The sequence below is a fragment of the Clytia hemisphaerica genome, unplaced genomic scaffold (assembly GCF_902728285.1).
Source record: "Clytia hemisphaerica strain Z4C2 unplaced genomic scaffold, Clytia hemisphaerica genome assembly, whole genome shotgun sequence".
NCBI classification, from domain to species: Eukaryota; Metazoa; Cnidaria; class Hydrozoa; order Leptothecata; family Clytiidae; genus Clytia; species Clytia hemisphaerica.
Window position 1 is genome coordinate 207,970 of NW_027103528.1, and position 21,991 is coordinate 229,960.

The 21,991-nt window shown below is 35.7% G+C and overlaps 1 protein-coding gene across 1 annotated transcript; it reads left to right on the plus strand.

The window, feature by feature from the left end:
- The first annotated feature begins 14,276 nt into the window (after positions 1–14,276).
- On the plus strand, positions 14,277–18,722 carry LOC136799600 (uncharacterized). The gene has a single exon (XM_067056323.1). The coding sequence runs from the start codon at positions 14,277–14,279 to the stop codon at positions 18,720–18,722; it is 4,446 nt and encodes a 1,481-aa protein (XP_066912424.1).
- The last annotated feature ends 3,269 nt before the right edge of the window (positions 18,723–21,991 follow it).

Consider the following 21,991-nt stretch of genomic DNA (forward strand, 5'->3'; position numbering starts at 1 on the left):
GAAGCGATTCTAGCTTTACGATAGTGCCGCGGGTCATCAATGGATAGTATTCAATTATCATTATCCCTTTATTTTCATTCCTAGAACTTTTGCAAAAAAAAGGAAAAATAGAAAAGTTGTATTTTTTACTGCTCTATTCACATACTGAATTTGAAAGATCTTCTATGTGGCGTTTTTTTGCAAACTTCAAAAAACTGATTTTTGTCCCGCCTTTGCGGGACTTTGGCTTAAGTGCTTGAGTGCAGCATAGGGTACAAAGTCCAAACATGCGTTTCCCGTAATTTTTTTATGAAGAGTTAGGTCTATACTGACAGTATAGTTCATTATAAAAAAAATCAAGTTGGAGCATTTAAGCTATAAAAGTAGTTTGGTTAGATATTCCCACTTGTAGATCAAGAATTGTTTGTTAGTTAGTAGTTGATACATTAGTATATTCAGGGCTTACTTCATACTGTTTGTACATAAAAGTTATTGTTAAAGTTCTATTTCAATCATCTTATATATTACTAAAGTCATCAAAAAAATCAAATAAAATTTTTTTTCTGGCCGGCCGCATCAAAGCTTTTTTCCTCCACCCGCATTCCGGAAACATTACATTTTTTTTATTTTTGCCTGACAGCAAAATTTTTCTACATTTTTTAAATGCATGTGGAAGAAAATGCCAAGTTAAAGACAAACATTTTCCACATTTTAAACGCACGGGGAAAAAATGTCCAAGTTCACAGCAAAAACTTCCACGTTTTAAAAGCACGTGAAAGAAAATGTCCAAATTCACAGCAAAAATGTCCACGTTTTAAACGCACGTGGAAGAAAATATCCAAATTCACAACCAAAAGTTTTCCACGTTTTAAGCGCACGTGGAGGAAAATGTCCAAATTCATAACCAAAAGTTTTCCACGTTTAAAATGCACGTAGAAGAAAATGTCCAAATTCACAGCAAAAATTTCCATGTTTTAAAAACGCACGTGCAAGAAAATGTCCAAATTCACAACCAAAAGTTTTCCACGTTGCATTTTTAAAACATCAATCATCAATCAGTAAATTTTGCTCTGGGTTTAAATTTTTACATTAAAGCTAACCAGTTCTAATCCAACCACAACCATTTCCTTGGGTGCCGCATCTCTACCATCTGACCATCATAAAAAAGTGAGTTCAAACTTTTTTGATGTCGCAAGTATTTAATTTTTCAAATATAGCATGGTCAGATTTATCCACAAATATTCAGTCAACTGCCTTGTTAGAATTTGTGTAAATATACGGGCAAAATTGAAGTTAGTTTGTTGTGAAAGTTGATAAAATATCGACCGGATAAAATATCCTGTTTTTCAAGAAGAGATTGCATCAATCTCTCATGCCAAACCAAACGAAACATCAAATTCAGGAAGGAATAGTAAGAAAACTTCATCATCAACCATTTCTTGTAACAGTCACACAAAAATCATGATCCAATTCAACTCATTAAAGCATAAAAACCAAAGAAAAATAGCGAAAGAGCGGTAGCAACCAGTTGTTTTGACTGTTAAAAGGCAGTATGGTCCGATCAACAATACGCTTCCGAACCGAGCGACGTTTCCCGATCGAGAAGGATACTTATATTTTCCCGCGACGTTTCTCGAAGAAATGACGTATTCATCGTCGTATGAAAAACATCCTACTGTTTTTCACGACGGAGCTCGATTTGGAAAAAATCCATTACGTAATGCTTCCAACAGACAGTCGGGTACAGGCGATAATTCTCCATATTGGGACTTAAGACAGTTGCACACGACGACGAAAGTCTGAATGGAAACGAGGCTGAAAAAGGGTAAAAATCGATTTTATCACTCCGCATATCAGCTTTTTTTCCCGCGCTTTTGCCAAAAGAATCGCACTCGCTCGCTGCGCTCGCTCGTGCGTAATAAAATAAATGTTTTGTAAAATCTAATCTAAATAAAATCTAATGTTAGTCGTATGTTTTTTAAATATACTTATGTTTTAAATATTTACATTTTTAGTTTTTTAGTGAAAAATATATACATCTAAGAAGCATTCTGTGTGCAATTACTGTTCCTGATGAGGGGGTGGTTGAGGGGCGTATTTATTAAGGTAGAATTTTCGGACATGTGATACTAAGTCTAGTGGTTCAAGGATTTGGAGACTTTTGTCATCGTGATGCTCTTGTAAGTTATTCCACTGTCGTGAAGCTAGCCGTGTTAGCGAGTGAAGGCCAAAGGTTCTTGTGTTAACGTTTTTGATGAAGAGAAGGCTGATATGGTTAGCTCTAGTCTCAATGTCATGAGGGATTAAGGAAAAGGAGAAATGGAAAGGCAATCGGAAGGCAGATATCTTGAGATAGCGATATATAAACATGATGTTAAAAGTTTCAACAAAATCGAAGAATTTTAGGATTTTGAGTTCAGAGTAAGTTACGGTAACCGATGCTCTGGGTTCTTGAAAAGTCACAAGCCTGAATGTTGTATTTTGCAGGACCTGGATTCTATGTGTCACAGTCTTATCACAAATACCCCATGTTTGCAAGCATAGCGAATGCGAGAGGAGAAGATAGCATGGTATACATTGATAAGATTTGGAAGAGGAAGGTAGTAGCGAAGTTTGGAGATAGCAACATGTTGTTTACAAGAGAGATGTTCGTCCAGATGAGCACCTAGGTATTTTATGGTTTTGCTTGGAGTGAGGCGTTGACCTGAGATTTCAATCCTTGGAATAGTGTCAAGGGGACACCTGTTCGACCTGAAGATAATAAATTCTGTCTTGCTGGCATTTAGAGATATTTTGTTTGCATTGAGCCACAGAGAGACCAAATGTTGAAGCTACACAAAGCTACTCAATTCATCGCAGTGTTTTTTATGCTTGTTATAAGGAGGGTGAGATTAAAACTCTTCTTTTGCTTTCATTTGTTTTTGGGAGCTTCAACATTGTGAAGCTCAATGAGCAAAAAGATCTTTCTTTGGTTTGCCCAATTTTCTATGTGACCGTCAATCATGAACAATTAGAACGGGGAGACTTGGTGATCCCAATTTGTAAGCTTGCTTCCCTTTCTGAGTCAGGTGAAGAGGATCCAAACTTCCAGGTGTTTGTTCCAAGTGGCCATAATGATCAGGGGGAAGGAACAGTTTCACTAGGTGATCTTTTTCCGATTAAACCGAATGTGTTTCCTGAAGAAAGATTAGTGGGCTTTTCTGTTACGACCCGCAAGGGCAACAACTTTGTTAGTGTAAAAGCTGGTCATGGTCTTAATATAGGGGATTATCTTGTTGTTCATAGTAAATTTTACAAGATTTCTGACATTCACCCTGAAGATGGCTTTGCATTTGCAGTAGAAGATTCTCGAAACATGATTTATGTTGAAAGTCCCTTTGAAAATAATGTTTCAAAGCAAACTTTTAGATACAGGAAGAGTTTCAGCACAAGGGGAAAGTTATCTTCTCTTCCGTTATCTAAAATGCACAGATTTCGTGGTGTGTCAGTAAAGTTTACGGAAAATAAAAACAAAAAGAAATGTGGTGAAGTTGGAGTAACCTTCAGCTGTGCAGCATTTAACTCAAGTGGATGTTACACAAGGAATCTTGCCATTGCAGAAACAGACATGTAGTGTTTTTGTTGTTGTTGTTTATAGTTTATGGGATTAATGTTTGAAGGTAGTCGGTCAGGGGACGCAAACAGACCATATATTGATTGTCGCCTAAGCCAGGTGTTCACAATTCATAAAATCCATTATTAATTTATAACCAGTTGTACCACGATTTTTTATCAGTTTCCCGTTTGCGCACTAATATTCTTGTCCCCGTTCCGGAATCTTTCCGCTATTTTCCCCGGGATAGCCTCTATGGGCATACTATTGTCTGTTTGATGATGTTGTCACAGAAGAAAGAGGATTTATATTTAGTATCGTTTTTGCAGCTCAAAGGCTGGGCAATGCATAAACACGGAAAAATTATATTTAAAAAACAAATTCAAATTTTAATTATTATTTCTGGTTCTGCTTTTTTTAGATGTAATGATTTCACGATCACAGATCAGTTTGCAAACGAAGACACTGGTCATCAAACACAAGCTGCTCAAGAGACAACGTGAATATTGTTTACTTTTTACATACCAAATTACTGGGCGTAATTTATAAAATATATGCCTAGGTTGAATTGCTCTTTTCTCCTTTATTGCAGGGGTGGGTAAAATAGGCACGGGTTGTATTCACAACATGGGGCGGTAAAACGAAAGAATCTGACCACTTTGTAATATTAAGATAAGATATAGTGATAGTAACGGAAATGAGTGAGATCCGAATTTACAGTGATGTTTTTTTTAATTCTTTAGTTATACCCAGATAACGTCAACTGCTGGTCAGACACCAATATATCATGCACCAAGATCACAAACCAATACGTAATAATTTACTTTGTTTTTAGTAAAGAAATTTTTACAGGAAAATTTACAGTTGATAAGATCTTACACGTTTTTTTGGAATAAACTAGTTTTACCACGCAACCTAGAAGTTTTTTAAGAAATCGGCTTTTTGAGCCTTAAATGTTTCTTGACTTGGGAAAAATCAAAATATAATAGCCGCATCCTTTTTTAACCGTCCAACATAAACTTTTTGACATAATCAGCCTTTTTCATGCAAAGAAAAAAAACATTTATTTTGATTGGAAGGTTCTTAAAAAAAATGAATTAAAGAATGTTATTTTCTCATTTTAACCTCAGCATGATTCTTAGTTTTTATCTGAAAAAGCTAATCATAATTCAGAAAACGCGTGTCATACTAAAAATCAAAAAACATTCAAACTGAGCAAGAAATCATTTTCACAAACTTAACGCGACAAGGACAAAAGTTGAAAACCAACAAAACAAAACAGCAACAAATCTTAAAACCAACAACAATAACAAAATAAAACCAAAGAACCAAAAAGTAACAACCCACAAATAAACAAATTTACGAAAGACAAACAATAAATATAAATCTACAAATTTAGCGTAGAGAAAACCGGTAAGTGAATTTCAAGAAAGTTGAGAAATAAATGGAGTGCGGATAGATGAAGACCAAAGTCTGGCATCAGGTGTGGCCATGAGTAAGCTTGCCCTGCTACTCTAGAGTCACCCGTCATCTAACCAAAGGTTAGAAAGTGTTGATCAAGCACAATCAAGCACAAATTGAAAGGAAAAACAACCAGAGACATTGGTTTCGATAAAAACAACAAAATTTACATCAACGAGAGTTTAACAAGGATCAACGGGAACATATTTAAAACCACAAGAAATTAACTTGAAGAGAAGGGTTACAAGTTTATTTGGACAGTCCATGGAGTAACCATGGTAAGAAAAAATGAAAACTCTGATATCAAACCTGTAAAAGCAAAAGCAGACATTAGTAAATTCATATGATGGGTACCACTATAGAATCGGTTATTTGCCACAAGTGCAAACTTATTTGTCTGAATGACTGTATTTTTTGTCACCTATGTAACACCTGGATACATGCTAAATGTTTCAAAATTTCTAAACGTCAGCTCACTCTTTTTGCCAATAGTGAACACCCATTCTTTTGTCCAATCTGTGTATCTTGTTCCATTCCATTCAGTAATGTAACGAATGCCCATATTGACCAATTTAACTCATCCATAGACCATAGACAGCAACCATGTCATAACTGCACTAAATGCCTTAAAACCATTAACCATAATGATAAGATTGAATGTAAACTAGGTAAACACTTCCTTCATATAAAATGCACAAACATTAATTCATTAAATGAGATTAATCTGATGATTGTCTCACATTCCCATTCCAAAATCTTAATACTAACTAACTCATTTCTGAAATATCCAATAACCATTCTGAACAAAGACATAAACGTTTAACACAATTAAAACTCAGTCCAAAAATATCAGAATTAAAACTAACACTACCAAAAATATCTTTCTGTGATCCATCTGCTCCAGAAACTGACATAAACATTAATTTTAACTACTATGAACAAATCAGATTAAACAAACTCTTAACACTTACAAATGAGGATGAAAACGTTAGCTTTTTTCATACTAACATCCGTTCATATGACAAAAGTTTTAATGCACTTGATACTATTCTCGCTCAAACACCCTACAAGTTTGATGTTATAGGTCTATCTGAAACATGGGATTCTCCATCCAAACCAATTGGCCCTCAAGAGCTTCTTGGCTATCAACCATTAGAAAGTGTTGGAGGTAAGTCTCAAAACGGTGGAGTGATCGTGTACATCAAAGAGGAATTGAACTATCACAGAAGAAGAGACCTCGAGAAAGAATTGAAATCAGGTGAGAACTTTGAGTGTGAATCCTTATTTATTGAACTAAAATTAGGAAGTGCTCTAAGTAACTACATTGTTGGAGTTGTGTATCGTCACCCAAGCAATAAAATCAAACTCTTTAATGAAAAACTTGAAAGTCTTTTGAATAAGATTGGCCGAGAAAATAAACAGATAATTTTAATGGGTGACTTCAACATTGATCTTCTCAAAGCTAGCAAACACAGAGAAACCAATGATCATGTAGATTTAATGTTCAAAAACTATCTTTTCCCCTATATTACTCATCCTACAAGATTTGACAAAGAGCTTAATGCAACTCTTATAGACAACATCTATCACAACAATGTTTCCGGTGAATTTATAAGTGGAAATCTCATCTCAAGTGTCTCAGATCACTTACCTAATTTTTTTAATTCTACCTTCTGTCAAAAACCCAAACTATCAAAAGAAAAATCCTGAAACGTGATTCAAAAACTTTGACCATAGCTGAATTCCGCTCAGACCTCCTGAGTGCAGGCATAAAAAAATAAGATTGAGCAGACACACGATCCATCAAAATGTATGATTTCTTCACAATACATTATCAATTTTATTTGAAATGCATTGCCCAATAAACCTATCACACGTAAAGAACAAAAGCGTCTACGTAAACCCTGGATCACTGATTCCATTCTAAAAAACATTACCAGGAAAGAAGAACTTAATAAAATCTATTTAAGAACAGGCAACCGAGAGATTTTCAAAGACCATCAATTACTTAAACACATCATCAACAAAGAAATTAGAAACAGTAAATTTCACTACCAAAAACGAAGATTTGAATTGTTTAGATCAAACTCAAAAAAACTATGGAAAGAAATAAACCATCTTCTTTCAAGAAATTCTTCCAAATCTCTTCCACAAACTATGAATCGAGGCAAGAAACAACTACAAAATAAGCAAGAAATTACTAAAAACTTCAATGAACACTTTTCACAAGTAGCACCAAACCTTCTCAAATACATGAAAACAGGCAATAACCCTTTAACAGGCATCAAACACACAAATCAATGCATGTTCTTTGAACCTGTTAATGAGTACGAAGTCCAAGTCTGATTAAACAACTAAATCCAGAAAAAGCCCTCGATATATACAAATTTCCAGTTAACGTCATTAAAGAAATCAGCGATCTAATCAGTCCAGCGTTAGCTATTATCATCAATAAATCTGTAAAAAAGGGCGTATTTCCTGAAAAACTCAAGACTGCCAAAGTTACACCAGTTTTTAAAAATAATGGTAATAAGCATGATATTTCAGTGCCGTAGGAAGCATTTTGATATTGGGGGGGGGCTGAAGTTTAGTGACACCGCGCTCTAGATTGCTTAAAAATACACTCAAAACATGCACATAACGACAATTATGACAAATTAAAAAAAAAACTTTGCATCTTGCAAAATAACCATTTTTGACAAAAATCCCCCTTGCCCCCCCCCAGTTGCTACGGCACTGATATTTCAAATTACCGACCCATTTCAGTTCTTCCTATTTTTGATAAAATCTTTGAAAAAGCCATAAACCATAGAATGAAAAAGTTTCTCATATAACATACTCTAACCAAGACCAATTTGGTTTTCAGACAGGTAAGTCTACCTCAGATGCTGTGTTAAAGTTGACTGATGAAATATATTCACAAATTAAAAAGAAAAAGATCTGCTGTACTATTCTGCTTGATCTAGCTAAGGCATTTGATACAGTCAACCATGACATTCTCATAAGTAAGCTAAATGCAATTGGAATAAGGGGTCCACTGAACAAGTGGTTTCAAAGTTACTTATCCAACCGAAAACAAGTTGTAAGTATTGATTCAGAAACATCAACCCCTCTTGAAATGGAATACGAAGTTCCCCAAGGCTCAGTCCTATGTCCCACACTTTTCCTTATTTATATCAATGATCTTCCCTTGCCATCAGCTAAATTTTCATTTACCCTATTTGCTGACGACACATCTCTCTTTCCATGCAATGAGGACCCTCAAACCCTAGAGAATTTGGTAAATGAAGAATTAGAACTTGTAAATAATTGGTTGGTGAACAATAGGCTATCATAAAATATTAAAAAATCTTGCTTTCTTCTCTTCACAGGTAAAAAGCAAGTTGAAAATTTCAATGTTCTGATATCAGGTAACCAAGTTCAACCAAATATCTTGGAATAATTATTGATGAAAAACTAGATTGGCAAGCTCATATCCATCATGTAGCTAACAAAGTAAAACAAGGCTCTGGTCTTGTACGTAAATTAAGTTATTTATTTCTCCTCATTATCTATCTTCTCTTTATCATGCCTTTATGCAATGTCACTTACAATATTGTATTACATCTTGGGGCTCACCTAGCACCAAGGGTCTAGGTAAGTTAAATTCTCTGATAAACAGTATATCATACAAGATAGAAAAAATCTACTATAAAAATAATACGAAACCACTAAATGCATTTAACATCAATTCCCTCTATAAACTAGAATGCAATAAACTCATCTATAAATTCATCCATAAAATATCACCTAAAAGTCTAAACATGTTATTCAGTAAACCAATACATAATCTTGGCACGCGTCAACCTGCATCCAATTCACTGACAACTTTAGTAGTTTTTGCTGACTCTCCTTCTCCCATTCGTTTTTATGGCCCTCATTGTTGGAACCATTTTTGCCTGGATTTATCCACCAGTAGCTTTTCGAATTTCACCAAAAAACTTAAATCAAGACTGTTCGTCACTTAATATAGTATTATTCCTTCTCTACACACCCAATTCAATTTAGATACAGATTAATTAAATCTGTTGTTGTTGTTGTTGTAATGTTATAATGTTATTGTTGTTTATTCATTATGACACATTGTAAACTTCCCTTTACTGTACATAGTATTTCATTTCATGTCCTTTCGAGCTCGAAAGCCCTTAGGGTTATTTTTCGTTGAGGAGATTTTTAAATGTACATAGACCTGAAAAAGAAAGATATATCATTATTATATCTAGAAAAGATTTAGAAACTTACTTACTTACTTACTTACTGCACGGTTTAACGTCCGTTGTTCCCAGCAGCTGGGGTTGGACGCCTTCCTCTCTTGATGGCCGTACGCCATGCAATGCGATCGTTTGTCAGGTCGATGTTGACATTGAGGGACTTCATGTCCGCATTGATATTGTCCGACCATCTCTTTTTTGGTCTGCCAACATATTTCCCTTGCACTACATGAGTGAGCATCTTTTTTTGCCAACAGTCGTCGTGCATACGCTGCACATGACCGAACCAACGAAGTCTACCTTGGGAAACTAAGTCTTCAATACATGGAATACCAAGTCTTTCTCTAAGCTGGGTCATCGAAATCCTATCAGCCAGACGAGTTGAACAGATCCAACGAACCATCGCGTTGTCATTTCGAACAAGCCTGCTACAGTCATCAACCGTGACTGCCCAGGTCGGGCTTCCATGAAGCAAAACACCCCTTACAGCCGAAGTAAAGACACGACCACGACATTGCAATGGGATGCTCTTATTAGTCAAAATTGGCAACAACTGTCTAAATTTATTCCACGCAGACTTCACCCTTGAGGTAATTGCATCAAAACAGCCTCCATTGTCCCCAATCATATCACCTAGGTAACAGAATGTGGGTACTACCTCAAGATCTGAACCGTCTATAGAAAACACAGGGGAGGGAGGTACAACAAAAGGATTTAGACAAGCAGGACAAACATAGTTAAAATTTTCCCTTAAACGCCCTTTTATGCCCGAGCATCGTTTGTGAATGTAGTTTTTACATTGGCGGCATAAAATAGAGTTGCTCCCTACTCCTTTGTAGCAGACACCACAAGGCCATTTACTTGTCTTTTGCCTTTCCCTCAGACCATGTTTGCAATGCATTACTTTGGTCTTCCGAGTGTTCACACGTAAACCCTTTGACTCAATGGCCTGTTTCCACTGGGTTAGCTTGAACAAAAGCTCCTCTTTAGATTCTGCAATAATAACCAAATCATCTGCGTATAGTAATTCCCAAGGACAACCGGTACGAAATGACCGAGAGAGAGCTTCCATGACAATTATAAATAGTAAAGGACTCAGGACTGAGCCTTGATGCACACCAACGTTTACGTCAAACTCGTCGCTGTATTTACCATTGATGCGAACACGAGATCTTGGAGAATTGTACATAGCCTGAACCGTTTTTACAATCCATTCAGAAACACCAAGAGTTCGCATGAAAGAAAGAAAGACGCATAATCGAAAAGTTTGAAAAGTTGGCCCAGAGCCCGGTTCGGCGTGCCGTATCCGAGTAGTCGTACGGAAGAAAAAGAAGACGGAAATAAGGACTTCAAACAAAAAACACACAAATTTATATCAATACGTGTGAACTTCTTTAACCTAATTTTTACTAAGGTGAGTCGCTAATTCACATATCCTGCAAACAAGTGGAGCGCTACCAACCACTAGACTTTCTAATAAGAGACATTCACAATTTTCAAACTAAAAATGTCCAAATAAAACAACCAATCCGATAAATGTTTTAGATGATGATGATTAAATAAAACTAGAGAAGCCTTTCTAAGAATAATGTTACATTTCTCAGCGGCGGATCTGAGGGGGTTCAAATGGTTCAGCTGAACCACCCCAACCCTTTTAGTAAATAAAAAATACAAAGACCCTTTCTTCAAGTGAAATCTAGTTTTTTGATCGGAGCTGATTTTTCTTCTTGGTCATATCTCGATATTATTGCGAAGCGAATATACATGAGCGAAGCAGTTTTGCTATCGTGTGCATGTACCTTTAAATTCTATATACCAGGGGAGCGCCAAGGAAAAATTGATGTGCGTTTTCTACGGTACCGAAAACATCATTTCGATCCATCAGGCGGCACTTTCTCATACATTTCTATCCGTCGCTTCCGTAAATTTGGAACAATTGGTTTTTAGTGTAGAGGATGTATACCAGATCTAAATAGTTACGGAGATAATCTTCGGGCGAGTTTCTCTTCTGATTATCTCCCTAGGTTCAAGCTTGCGAGAACGGAATCTATAAATTTTCCCGCTTTTTTTGCGTCAAGTTTTTGCAGGGGACTGGTTTTCCCGCTATTTTTCTCAAAGTCAAAGCTTATTGGCTAAATTCGCTGGTTTGTTTTGATTGCTATGGTTTCGAAATGTTATCTCAATCGAACCATTTCAGATCCGATCTGTTTTTGACTGCGGATAGCTGAGAATTCTGACTGATTGATCTTTTGACTTTCAGTTTTTCTTGCTGTTTCATCTAATATTTTCACTAACTATAACTAAAAGTTGATTTATTGTTATATTGTTTGCCATCGTTTAGTTATTGTTTTTCCCCAACGCAACATAGTCAATATTATCAAAGCCTTCATTGTCTTGTTGTTTGGTCTGCCTGGTTGTTGGGCTTCATTTTTTTGGTTGTTTGAATCTCTTTGCTTTGAAAACATCATCAAACATCTGGATTATCAGATGATCAACATATTACCTTGCTGAGTTTCAGGGAAGTATATTCATCCAATTAGTATCTGAGATCATCCACGCCTTTTCGATCGACCGACACATTTTAATTTTTTCTTAGAAATCCATTGTGTTTATTCAATTATATTCATACCTAATCTTAGCATATTAACTGAGTGATAATGCCTGTACAATCTAAACATATTCCATTGGGGTTGAAGAACTTGGGTCAGAATGTTTGCTTTTTTAATTCTATTATTCAAGCATTATACTCTCTTGAAAGCTTCCGTAACTTTGTGTTTGAAAGTACTAGCAGTAACAGGGGATTGGTAACATTGAAGGAATTGTTTACTTCTATGAATATATCTAATTTACCAATTGAAACATACCATCTGATTCCTTCTTTTGAGATCACAGGTTACGAATACAATCGTTTTCAACAGTTTGATGCTCAAGAAGCATTAATATATATATTTTTCAAAATTTACGCTTCTACTTGTAACAGTTCAGTTCCTGACTGTGTTTTTACAATATCTAGCATGGAGTCAATATTGTGTCAAACATGCTACAATGCTTCTGAAAAAACTGTATCTGAAACCATATGCAATATTAAATTCCACGATCGCTTTCTTCATTATTCAATCGAAAACGAAATTTCAAGGTTGGTGAATGATCCCCATGGAGAGTTGCTTGAAAGTCTATACGACTGTGGAAACTGCCCAAATCAAACAAGGGCTACAAAAAGTAAGACTATGATCAAGATATCTGACTTTTTAATTATATCATTGGGTTTATTTTGTTATGATTCTGTTTCGAGCACTACCCAAAAATTTGTACCCAACTTGAATATTGAAATGCAGTTTGAAAATGTTTTACTTGGACATCTTAATTTGCAGGCTGTCATTTATCATCACGGTGATAGACCTGACAGTGGTCACTATACTGCTGCTGTAAAATATGGAGATATGTGGTATTTGGCTGACGATGAAAAAGTTTCAAAAATACAAAATCCCAATTTCAACTGCACAGCCAATGATGCGATCGCACCTTATTTGCTAATCTATAAAAAGTCTGAGAATGTTTCGACACCTACTCAAAATATTAATGCAAATCAGCAAATACACATTGTTGTGACCCATTACCTTCAAAGTTACCAGTTGCTCATACAAAACTTATTGCGAATAAGAAGGTTTACCAACATGATAAAACTGATAGAGACTTGCTTAAACAATGTGATTTTAATGATGTTAGCTTCCTACCACCTATTGAAAATGAATCATGTGTAGCAAAAAGAAAACGTAGGAAAACAATGCGACTCGAAATAAAACAAAAACGAATTCGTTTAAATCCAGAGAGCAATAAATTGCCAGCTACAGATTTCGTCCATTTCAAAAGTAATGAACTAAGATCAAATTTTGATTTTAAAATGGGATCCATTTCTTCTACTACAATTGGCAGTAATTCAGAAAATGATGGTAATGTAAGAGTGCCATTACAAAAAAAATTATATCTAAAAAAGAAGAATCAAATAATTTCAATGATAAAAAAAGTTTACATTCAAACAATATGAAATTTAAATCTAATATAAAAAAGTCTAAGGTGAATCATCAAAATACTAAATCACTTCAGCAACAGTATCAAAACATGAAAAAAGTCGACTTTCAACGAACTGTTATATTATCTGATACCCTACAACAATCTATTAGTGGTGCTAACAAAACCCTACGGCTAGACAATATTATTAATAATGTGTTTTTTAAAACTGAGGTTAATTATCCTGTGAAGACATCTTATTCTGACCACAACACCAATTGTAATGATAGCGTTGCAACAATCAAAAAGCAACTTATTGCTCCTAGAGATAACATTCACAAAAAATACTCAGACACTCAACAAAGTAATCCTTTGCAAAATAACAATGACATTGAAATGATTGATCAGCCTCTACCATCCTGCAATGATATCCCTTCATGTGTCCACAATCATAATGATATTCAAATTCATGAAAATGTTCTGGTAAAGGAGGCAATTGAAAGTTTCATTGAAGGAGAAGAAAAACATACTGTTGCCACATGTATTACATGTCGAGAAGTCAGACCAGTATTTTTTACATTTCTTCCCAAAAAGGAAAGAACCTCTAATTATTGGCAAGTAAAAGAACAACGATGTACAAGGTGCAATGATGAATTTAAACAAAAGCAAAAAGCTAAAAAAAACCAGGCACTTCTTTTTTCAGGGGCTTTATCACCCCATGTGGATTGCTTCAATGATGACCAAGGAAATTTGATGCACAATAATCAAAACTTTATTGATGTGCCTCCTTTTCTTAAAGGTTTAACTTTTGTTGAAACATTGCTTATTAGGAAAATATCAGTTGCTATTTATGTTCACTGCTTGAAGTATGGCATGTTAGCTTCAAAAGGTCATGCAGTTGCCATACCTTCAAATCTGAAAATATTTACCAAATTGAGATTGGAATCCTTTTAATAAGAAGTGGCACAAACAACTCAAAAGCATACATGGGTTCCAGGCAGAGAATACAAGATGCTCTCATGGGTTTGCTTTTTGGTTACCCTAATTTTGGTTTGGACAATCCGCAACTTGGATATACCCAATATTCTGGTAAAAATCACATTTCTGGCAGAATTTTAAAGGGTAGGTATTTTTTGTATGAACCCAATGAGTGGTATCATGATGTCACAATTGAACAAAATCGCCTCCAAAGCATTCCTGAAAATCATGGAATTATTGAAGGACTTCCTATTGTTTCAGCTGGGAAGGGGAAAACTGAAGATGCCACTGAAGATAGAGGACCTGCTCCAGGGCAATTTGAAAAACTTGCTGTTGATGAAGAATTGACAACATCTTCAGGATTTGCAGCCCAGCTTACAAATTCTGATGCCGATGAAAATGTTAAGAATGCTTTGCGTGCATTTCTTGGGGAAAATAGTGATCTTGAAGAAATCCTTAACAATGGTGTGGTAGCTGACATGGGAAAATTGCATACAAGCAAAAGAGAGAAACCCATCCCAGAGCTTTCAACTGAAGGATTTTTTACCATGTGCTATCCCCATATATTTGTCAATGGGGCCTGTGATATTACCATTAAAGCTGCAAGAAACTTAAAATTTGAGGACTGGTTAAGTCACATATACTTTTGTAAAGACAACCGTGTGCCTGCTCACAGATTCCTAAAGTTTCATCTTATGAATATCAGCTTGCGTAAAAAAGCTTTAGATCAAGGAAGTTTTTGTGTTAACCAACAAATAAATGAAAAACACATCACCCGGGACGAACTACTTCAACAACTAGAAGATCAAAATGAGTCAATCCCACGCAAGTTTTTATCAATGAGTGCTAACCTTGTAGACACTGCACCATATTGGCGGGAGAGAAAAAATGAATTGGATTCACTTTGCTTTTTTATGCTTAAAGAATTCCAGGTTTATCCCACTTATTTTGACACAAGCAGTTGTGCCGAGCACCATTGGCCTCAATTGCATAATCTTTTGATCAAATACCTTGCCGAAATTTATGGACAATCAGAACATGATATTACACATAAATTTACAAATGATTCCAAATATCGCCACCAGGTTATCTTACAGAACCAACATATTATCACTTCATATTTTGATGTAAGACATCACAATTATAAAGACACAGTTTTAAAACAGCTTTTTCAATACGAAGAGTTTTGGACTCGCTATGAGTTTGCCAAATCACGTGGTCAAATCCATTCTCATTCACTGTTCTTTTCAAAAGCTCATTATGAAATAGTCAAGGCAATATTATCCCAAGACATGAACAATCCATCTGTAAATATTGCCAAAGATCTAGAAAAATGGCTCCAAACAAACGAACTAAATCAAGAAGGTTGTTTTTCTCCTCAATTTGTTTCTATGCATCCTGCAGGAGGTGATGTCCAAAACTTTCCAGATAAGCCGCCTGAATGGACTCCAAATACAAATCAATGGCCATTGCCTGAAGGAACTTTAAAAAATGTTGATGCTAATGTCTTGAAAAAATGTATTTTATGCCAAAAGAACCACGAAGAATTAAAATCATTTCATATTGATACAGTCAATAAGGTCATGCTACACTCTTGCAGTGCATATTGTCTCAGACGGAAAACTGTGACTACAAAAGAAAGGGATGAGGATGGCCAACCTATTCAAAATGTTGTTCGATACTGTAGGCATCATTTTGGTCAATACGATGAGAAGAGTAAAAGATCTGCTGGAAAAGAGACGAATCCTTTTGCAGCTACACTTACTCAAGGTGAAATACCAAGATATGAAGGGAGGAATGATCACCCGCGAATGGTTCAACATATATTTCTAAGGCCTTTAACTTGGTCAGCCCAATGTGACACCCAACCCATTGTCTCAGAAGACTTATTAGCCCTAATTAAATATATAACAGGGTATTGCTGCAAAGGCAACACAAGCACACAAGATCTAATTGGCATATATAAGCAAATACTTAATAAATCAGCACCAACAGTTTCTCTGAAGTCCGTAGCACAAAAGTTACTTTTGAAGACTGTTGGTTATGTAGACACACCATCCTCAGCTGCTGATTTTATTAATAGCAAAGGAAAATTATATAGTTGTAGCAGGAGATTTAAAAGAATTGGTTTAAGCGGTTACAGATTGTTTGATTCTAATGCTAAAGACGGTCAGGTTACAAAGAAAAATACACTTGATAAATTTCTTTCTGACATAAGAAGAGAACAGGATGCTAATATTTCTTTGTTTGACTGGGCGAAAAAGTGTGATTGTCCAAAAAAATCCCCTTGCGGTAAAGACCATGTGCCTGTGTTTACTGGCTGCCAACGCTTTTGGGTTTGGCCAACGGGCGAAGACTTTGCTAAAGAGTTACTTATGAAATTTGCACCTGGCACTTGGAGGAATGTTGAAGATCTTAAATATGGCTTTGATACCTACTCTGAGGCTTTAGCCACATTTTTAGACTCTGAAATCTGCCCAGACTCTGTCAGAATGATGTTACAGTTTGCCAAAGTAGAATATGATAAGAAAGTTGCAAAGCGTAGACGTGTTAACCACCAGCTAAATAATGAAACACACGAAGAGATTATATTTTCTCAGTCTTCTTTTGGAGGGAGCCAAGATAGTCAATCATCGCAAGACTCAGTCTTTGACACCATGGGAAACCTTCTTCTTAGAGATATTGCAACAGAACATAGGGCATCCATTGAAGAAGCCCCGGTCGAGGAAGAAGTTTTGTATAGTGGTGGGGATGATTATGACTGGTATAGCAATGGTTTGAGATGTTTGGGTGTTGAATCTTTTACTGATACACAAATTGAAGAAACAAATATGTGGCTATCAGATGTATCAAAACAAGCCAATGAAGCATTTGTGAGAGAAGGGAGACTATGTAGTCTACCAGATGTAGACCCGAAATTAGTGAATTCCATGCAAATGTTGATAGTTAATTACAATGTGAAAATTCTCTTGGAGTATGCCAGAGGTAATTTTAATGTTGGGTATGAAAATTGTAAAAGGCTTATTGTCCAGGGCTGTGCGGGAACAGGAAAGTCCCAAGTTGTTAAAATTATCACACGACTGGTCCGTCGCTTGTTCAAATGTAATCGAGCTGTTTTGAATGTTGCCCCAACAAGTGCAGCAGGTTTGCTTTTACCTGATGGAGGAACCATTCACTCCTGTGTTAACATTCCCAGAAAAAACAAAGAAAAAATAACTCTTGCTGATAGGCCCATGTCTGCTGATCAAAGTGATCATTTGAAAGGGTTAACACTCAATGATGATAGAAAGCAGCTCTCTCTGATGTGTCTTAATGCAGATGAAAGAGGAATGGTTGGACAGTACGTTTTAGCGTGGTTTCACCATCGGTTCTGTGAAATTTCATCTAATTTATTAGACATGGAGAGTGTTATACCATTTGGATGCATTCCAACTTTCAATTTCTTTGGTGACATATTTCAACTGAGAGCTATTGGAGAACGTAATCTGTATGACAAGATCCTTGATTCTACAGATCCGATCGACATCGCTGGTGCTCTTGTGTACAGAAATATTGAAGATGTTTTTATATTAGAGGAAATCATGCGCCAACAACCCAACCAAGCAGCATTACTTAGACGCTTGGATAACCTTCGAACAGGTAATGTAACCAAAAAAGACTGGGAAGAAATAAACCAAAGGTGTTATGACAATCTGCCTAACGAAGAAAAAAGAAAATTTGATGATGAAACTTCAAATGTTATTTGTTTAACAGAAACATGGAGAGAGGCTAATTGTTACAACCGCTCTGTTTTAAATTCCAAATATCACAACGGCAAAAGAGTGGTAAGTGCTGAATTTAAGTGTAATGGCTATGGACCACATCACAACACTGCTAAAGAGAGTTTATCACAAATTCCCAACAGAACTATCATTGCTGTCGGTTGTAGAGTTATACTAACAAGAAATCAAGGTTGTATGACCAGGCTGGGGTTAAATAATGGTGCCATTGGAACAGTCATTAGTATCATCTATAAACCCAATTCTAAACCACCACAAATGCCAGAAATTGTTATTATTGACTTTCCAAGATATAAAGGTCCAGTTTGGAATGAAAATCACCCGACTTGGGTTCCAATCACATCAAATGTTGTTAATTGTGAAAATGTTAAAAAATGCTGTAAACGTACTGGATTTCCATTGATTACTGGTTACGCCATCACTATTGCTAAATCACAAGGTATGACTATCGGACCCAACCAACAAGTCACAAATGTTATAATTAAATTATCTCCTGAAACTAGGATGGAACAATTGAACTGTGGAACATCATACACGGCATTTTCACGTGTTACACAGGATGAAGATTGGTGCTTAGCAGAACCTGTTCCTTTGAACGTTTGGAATATCTTAATAGGAACCCACAACTTAAACTCAGGAAAGAAGAAGAAAAGAGACTTCAAAACCTTTCAGTAAAGACTGTTTCACAAAATACATGCTCTGTTGAACAATACTTAGAACTACTCAAAGAAGTTGATTCTTTTTGTGATGATGGTATAAATGATGCTGATTGTGCAGACCCTTCTTGCTCTAGATGTTTGATTCATAAGCATCAGTTATAAATGATAGAAAACATTAGTTACGAACAGTAGTATAAAATGTTAAAGAAAAGTGATGATACGAATGATAATGTGGAAATTGTGTAATAGTTTTGCAATAACGAATATGTGAGACTTATGTAACTTGTTATTGGAGTTGGGCATTTATGTTAATGCATGTCTGGAAGGGTGGTAGGGAGGACCAGACACAATGAGTGTATGTTCCACTCAAATTTCATGAAATGACTCCATCTGATATGTTAGCAGATGTACTATATATACCACACTTTTGAATGTTGATGTTATGTGTGGAAGTAACATTCATGCAATCTGATAAATTGTAGTCAAATTGCTGATGAATGTGAAAATTATCGAGTGTATGTTCCACTCGCATTTCATGAAATCACTCCATCTGATATGTTAGCAGATGTACTATATATACCACACTTTTGAATGTTGATGTTATGTGTGGAAGTAACATTCATGCAATCTGATAAATTGTAGTCAAATTGCTGATGAATGTGAAAATTATCGAGTGTATGTTCCACTCGCATTTCATGAAATCACTCCATCTGATATGTTAGCAGATGTACTATATATACCACACTTTTGAATGTTGATGTTATGTGTGGAAGTAACATTCATGCAATCTGATAAATTGTAGTCAAATTGCTGATGAATGTGAAAATTATCGAGTGTATGTTCCACTCGCATTTCATGAAATCACTCCATCTGATATGTTAGCAGATGTACTATATATACCACACTTTTGAATGTTGATGTTATGTGTGGAAGTAATAGTCATGCAATCTTATACATATATCATTATTGTATTATTTAAAGTTAATTTATTTTATTTTTCAGCGAAATACTAAAATGAAAGTCGAAAAAAGATTTAATAAGTTTCATTGCGAAACAACGCCAAAGCTTCAACCCAGCAGACAGACTTTGTGGTCAATAAGGAGCGTCAAGTGAGAGAGGAAATGGAGAGGCAGATTAAGGAGATGAAAGAACAACATGAGAGGGAAATGGCTAGATTGAGGGCAAGGATTGGAGAAGAACAGGACGAAGAAAATGAAGAAGAAAATGAAGATGAAGACGAAGACACGCTTTTGGAGGAAGACTCGCCACCAACAGATGTAAGCTTTAACAGTCATCTTTAACCTATTGCCAAAATGATCATTTTCTCAACATTTATATTGTATTATCATTCACAAACAAGGGAACGATATTGTCATATCTTTTTAAAACGATAATTCAACTTCAACTATGAATACAACTTCTGTTTTACAATTCTGTAAGAACCGACTTTAAATGATAACGAATTCTAATACTTTAGACTTCGAAAATAAAAGATACTTAAAAAGCAAGGAGGTTTCGTTAAACTGTATAGGAAGTATTGTTCGTCAACGAAAATCCTAAACCAAATAATTTTCTCCTTAACAAAATTTATATTTTAGGAACTTACACGCGAAGCCTTCAAGTTATATAGGGTCACTCACCCAGGGCCGCAATCCGATAACGCATACAAAAAGTGGAAGAGTCTCGGCGGAGAAGATGCCCCGTGGTTTGTTTGGCATGTGGGGAAGCGGGGCAGGGATAGAACAAGAGGACGGGGAGGCAGAGGGAGTAGAGCGAGAGGACGGGGAGGCAGAGGGGTAAGCGTTTTGAGTAGGTTAGGAAGGAGTGATCGGGGTAGAGGGAATGTGGGTAGAGCTGGCAGGGGTGGTAGTATTGGTAAGAAGGTATGGGATAGGGACTTTGGCGGGAGGGTTGTTTTCAATTTTCAGGTTGAGAAGGGTGGTGTTGGTATTAATCATCTATGATAGCTGATTGGTAGTATGTATAAATCAATTCACCAAGACTGCTCATTGCAGGCATAACACAACCACGGCGAAACTTTCATCTGATTAGCTGATTAATATATAACACCCCGTTTATCAACCTGAAAATTATATATTGTGTTATATCGTTCATTTTCTTCTATGGGCGTAGTTGTAGTGTTTAGACTTTCATAGATAGATGTTAGTTCTTCAGAATAGTACCAAAGATCCATACATTTTATATTAAGGTAGGCAAATTTCATATGTACTGCTTTGAAACATTATCTTTACCACTCTTATTCTAAATACCCCTGTTTCACAAACCGGGTGGGAAACCCACCCCACTGGAAAATCTAGCCAAAATGTTGTTCACAATGGGAAAAATACCATACAGTTTCAGCTTCACTGGGAAATTTTTATTATTTCATCCCCATGCAATCTAAGAAAATGCATAACACTAGAATGTTTAGCTTGGAGAGAGAGTGGATAAAACTTCGACTTCCACTTCCACTGGGGTTGTGAGACAGGGCTGTTTCAAAATCACTACATATCTTAAGTCTAATCTTTAAACTTTTCTTCTTGATGGTTAAACAGTTTAGTATCTTTTCAGGGGGGAGTTTAACAATAGTTTTTACAAATTGCATATTTTATAGTCTCCTGTGCAAGGTTTACACAGGTAAAGAAGTAGCTTTAGTCTTCTTATTGGTTTTATTATATAGTCTGCTGTGCAAGGTTTACACAGTTATAGAAATAGCTTTATTATATAATCTCCTGTGCAAGGTTTACACAGGTATGTATAAATAATTTCGCATAAAACTGAAAGAAACTTATTTTATTAAGAGTACTCATGTTTTTGAACTTTTTGTACAATTGAATACTTTTGAAGCGTATATGGTTTACTTTATGAAGGTAGTTATAGTTCATCGTATATTTTTTGATCTCTTATGATTAAACTTACCTGTGTAATAACCTGGACCACTTTTCTATGATTTTTCATTTAGTGTGATGTTACAATCAAAATGGTGATGAGAAAGGACAGTATTGAAAATCGGTCACTATTACACGTTACGAAAATTGGGTTGTATTATTAATTATCTTGAAATGAATGATTGCTTTCTTTTCAATACAAATAATTAAAAGCTTAAAACATGTTTCTTTTATTAGGGTGTTAATGCAAGTTAAAAAATTTTTCCCTATGTAGTGATAATATCAATATCCAACCGTCTCCACTCCACAACCGTGAAGAAAAACCTTACTGGTTTGATCCTACTACCTGAAGGTGACTTTCGCGGGAACTAATTTTCGGCAAAAAGAGGGTGTTTAC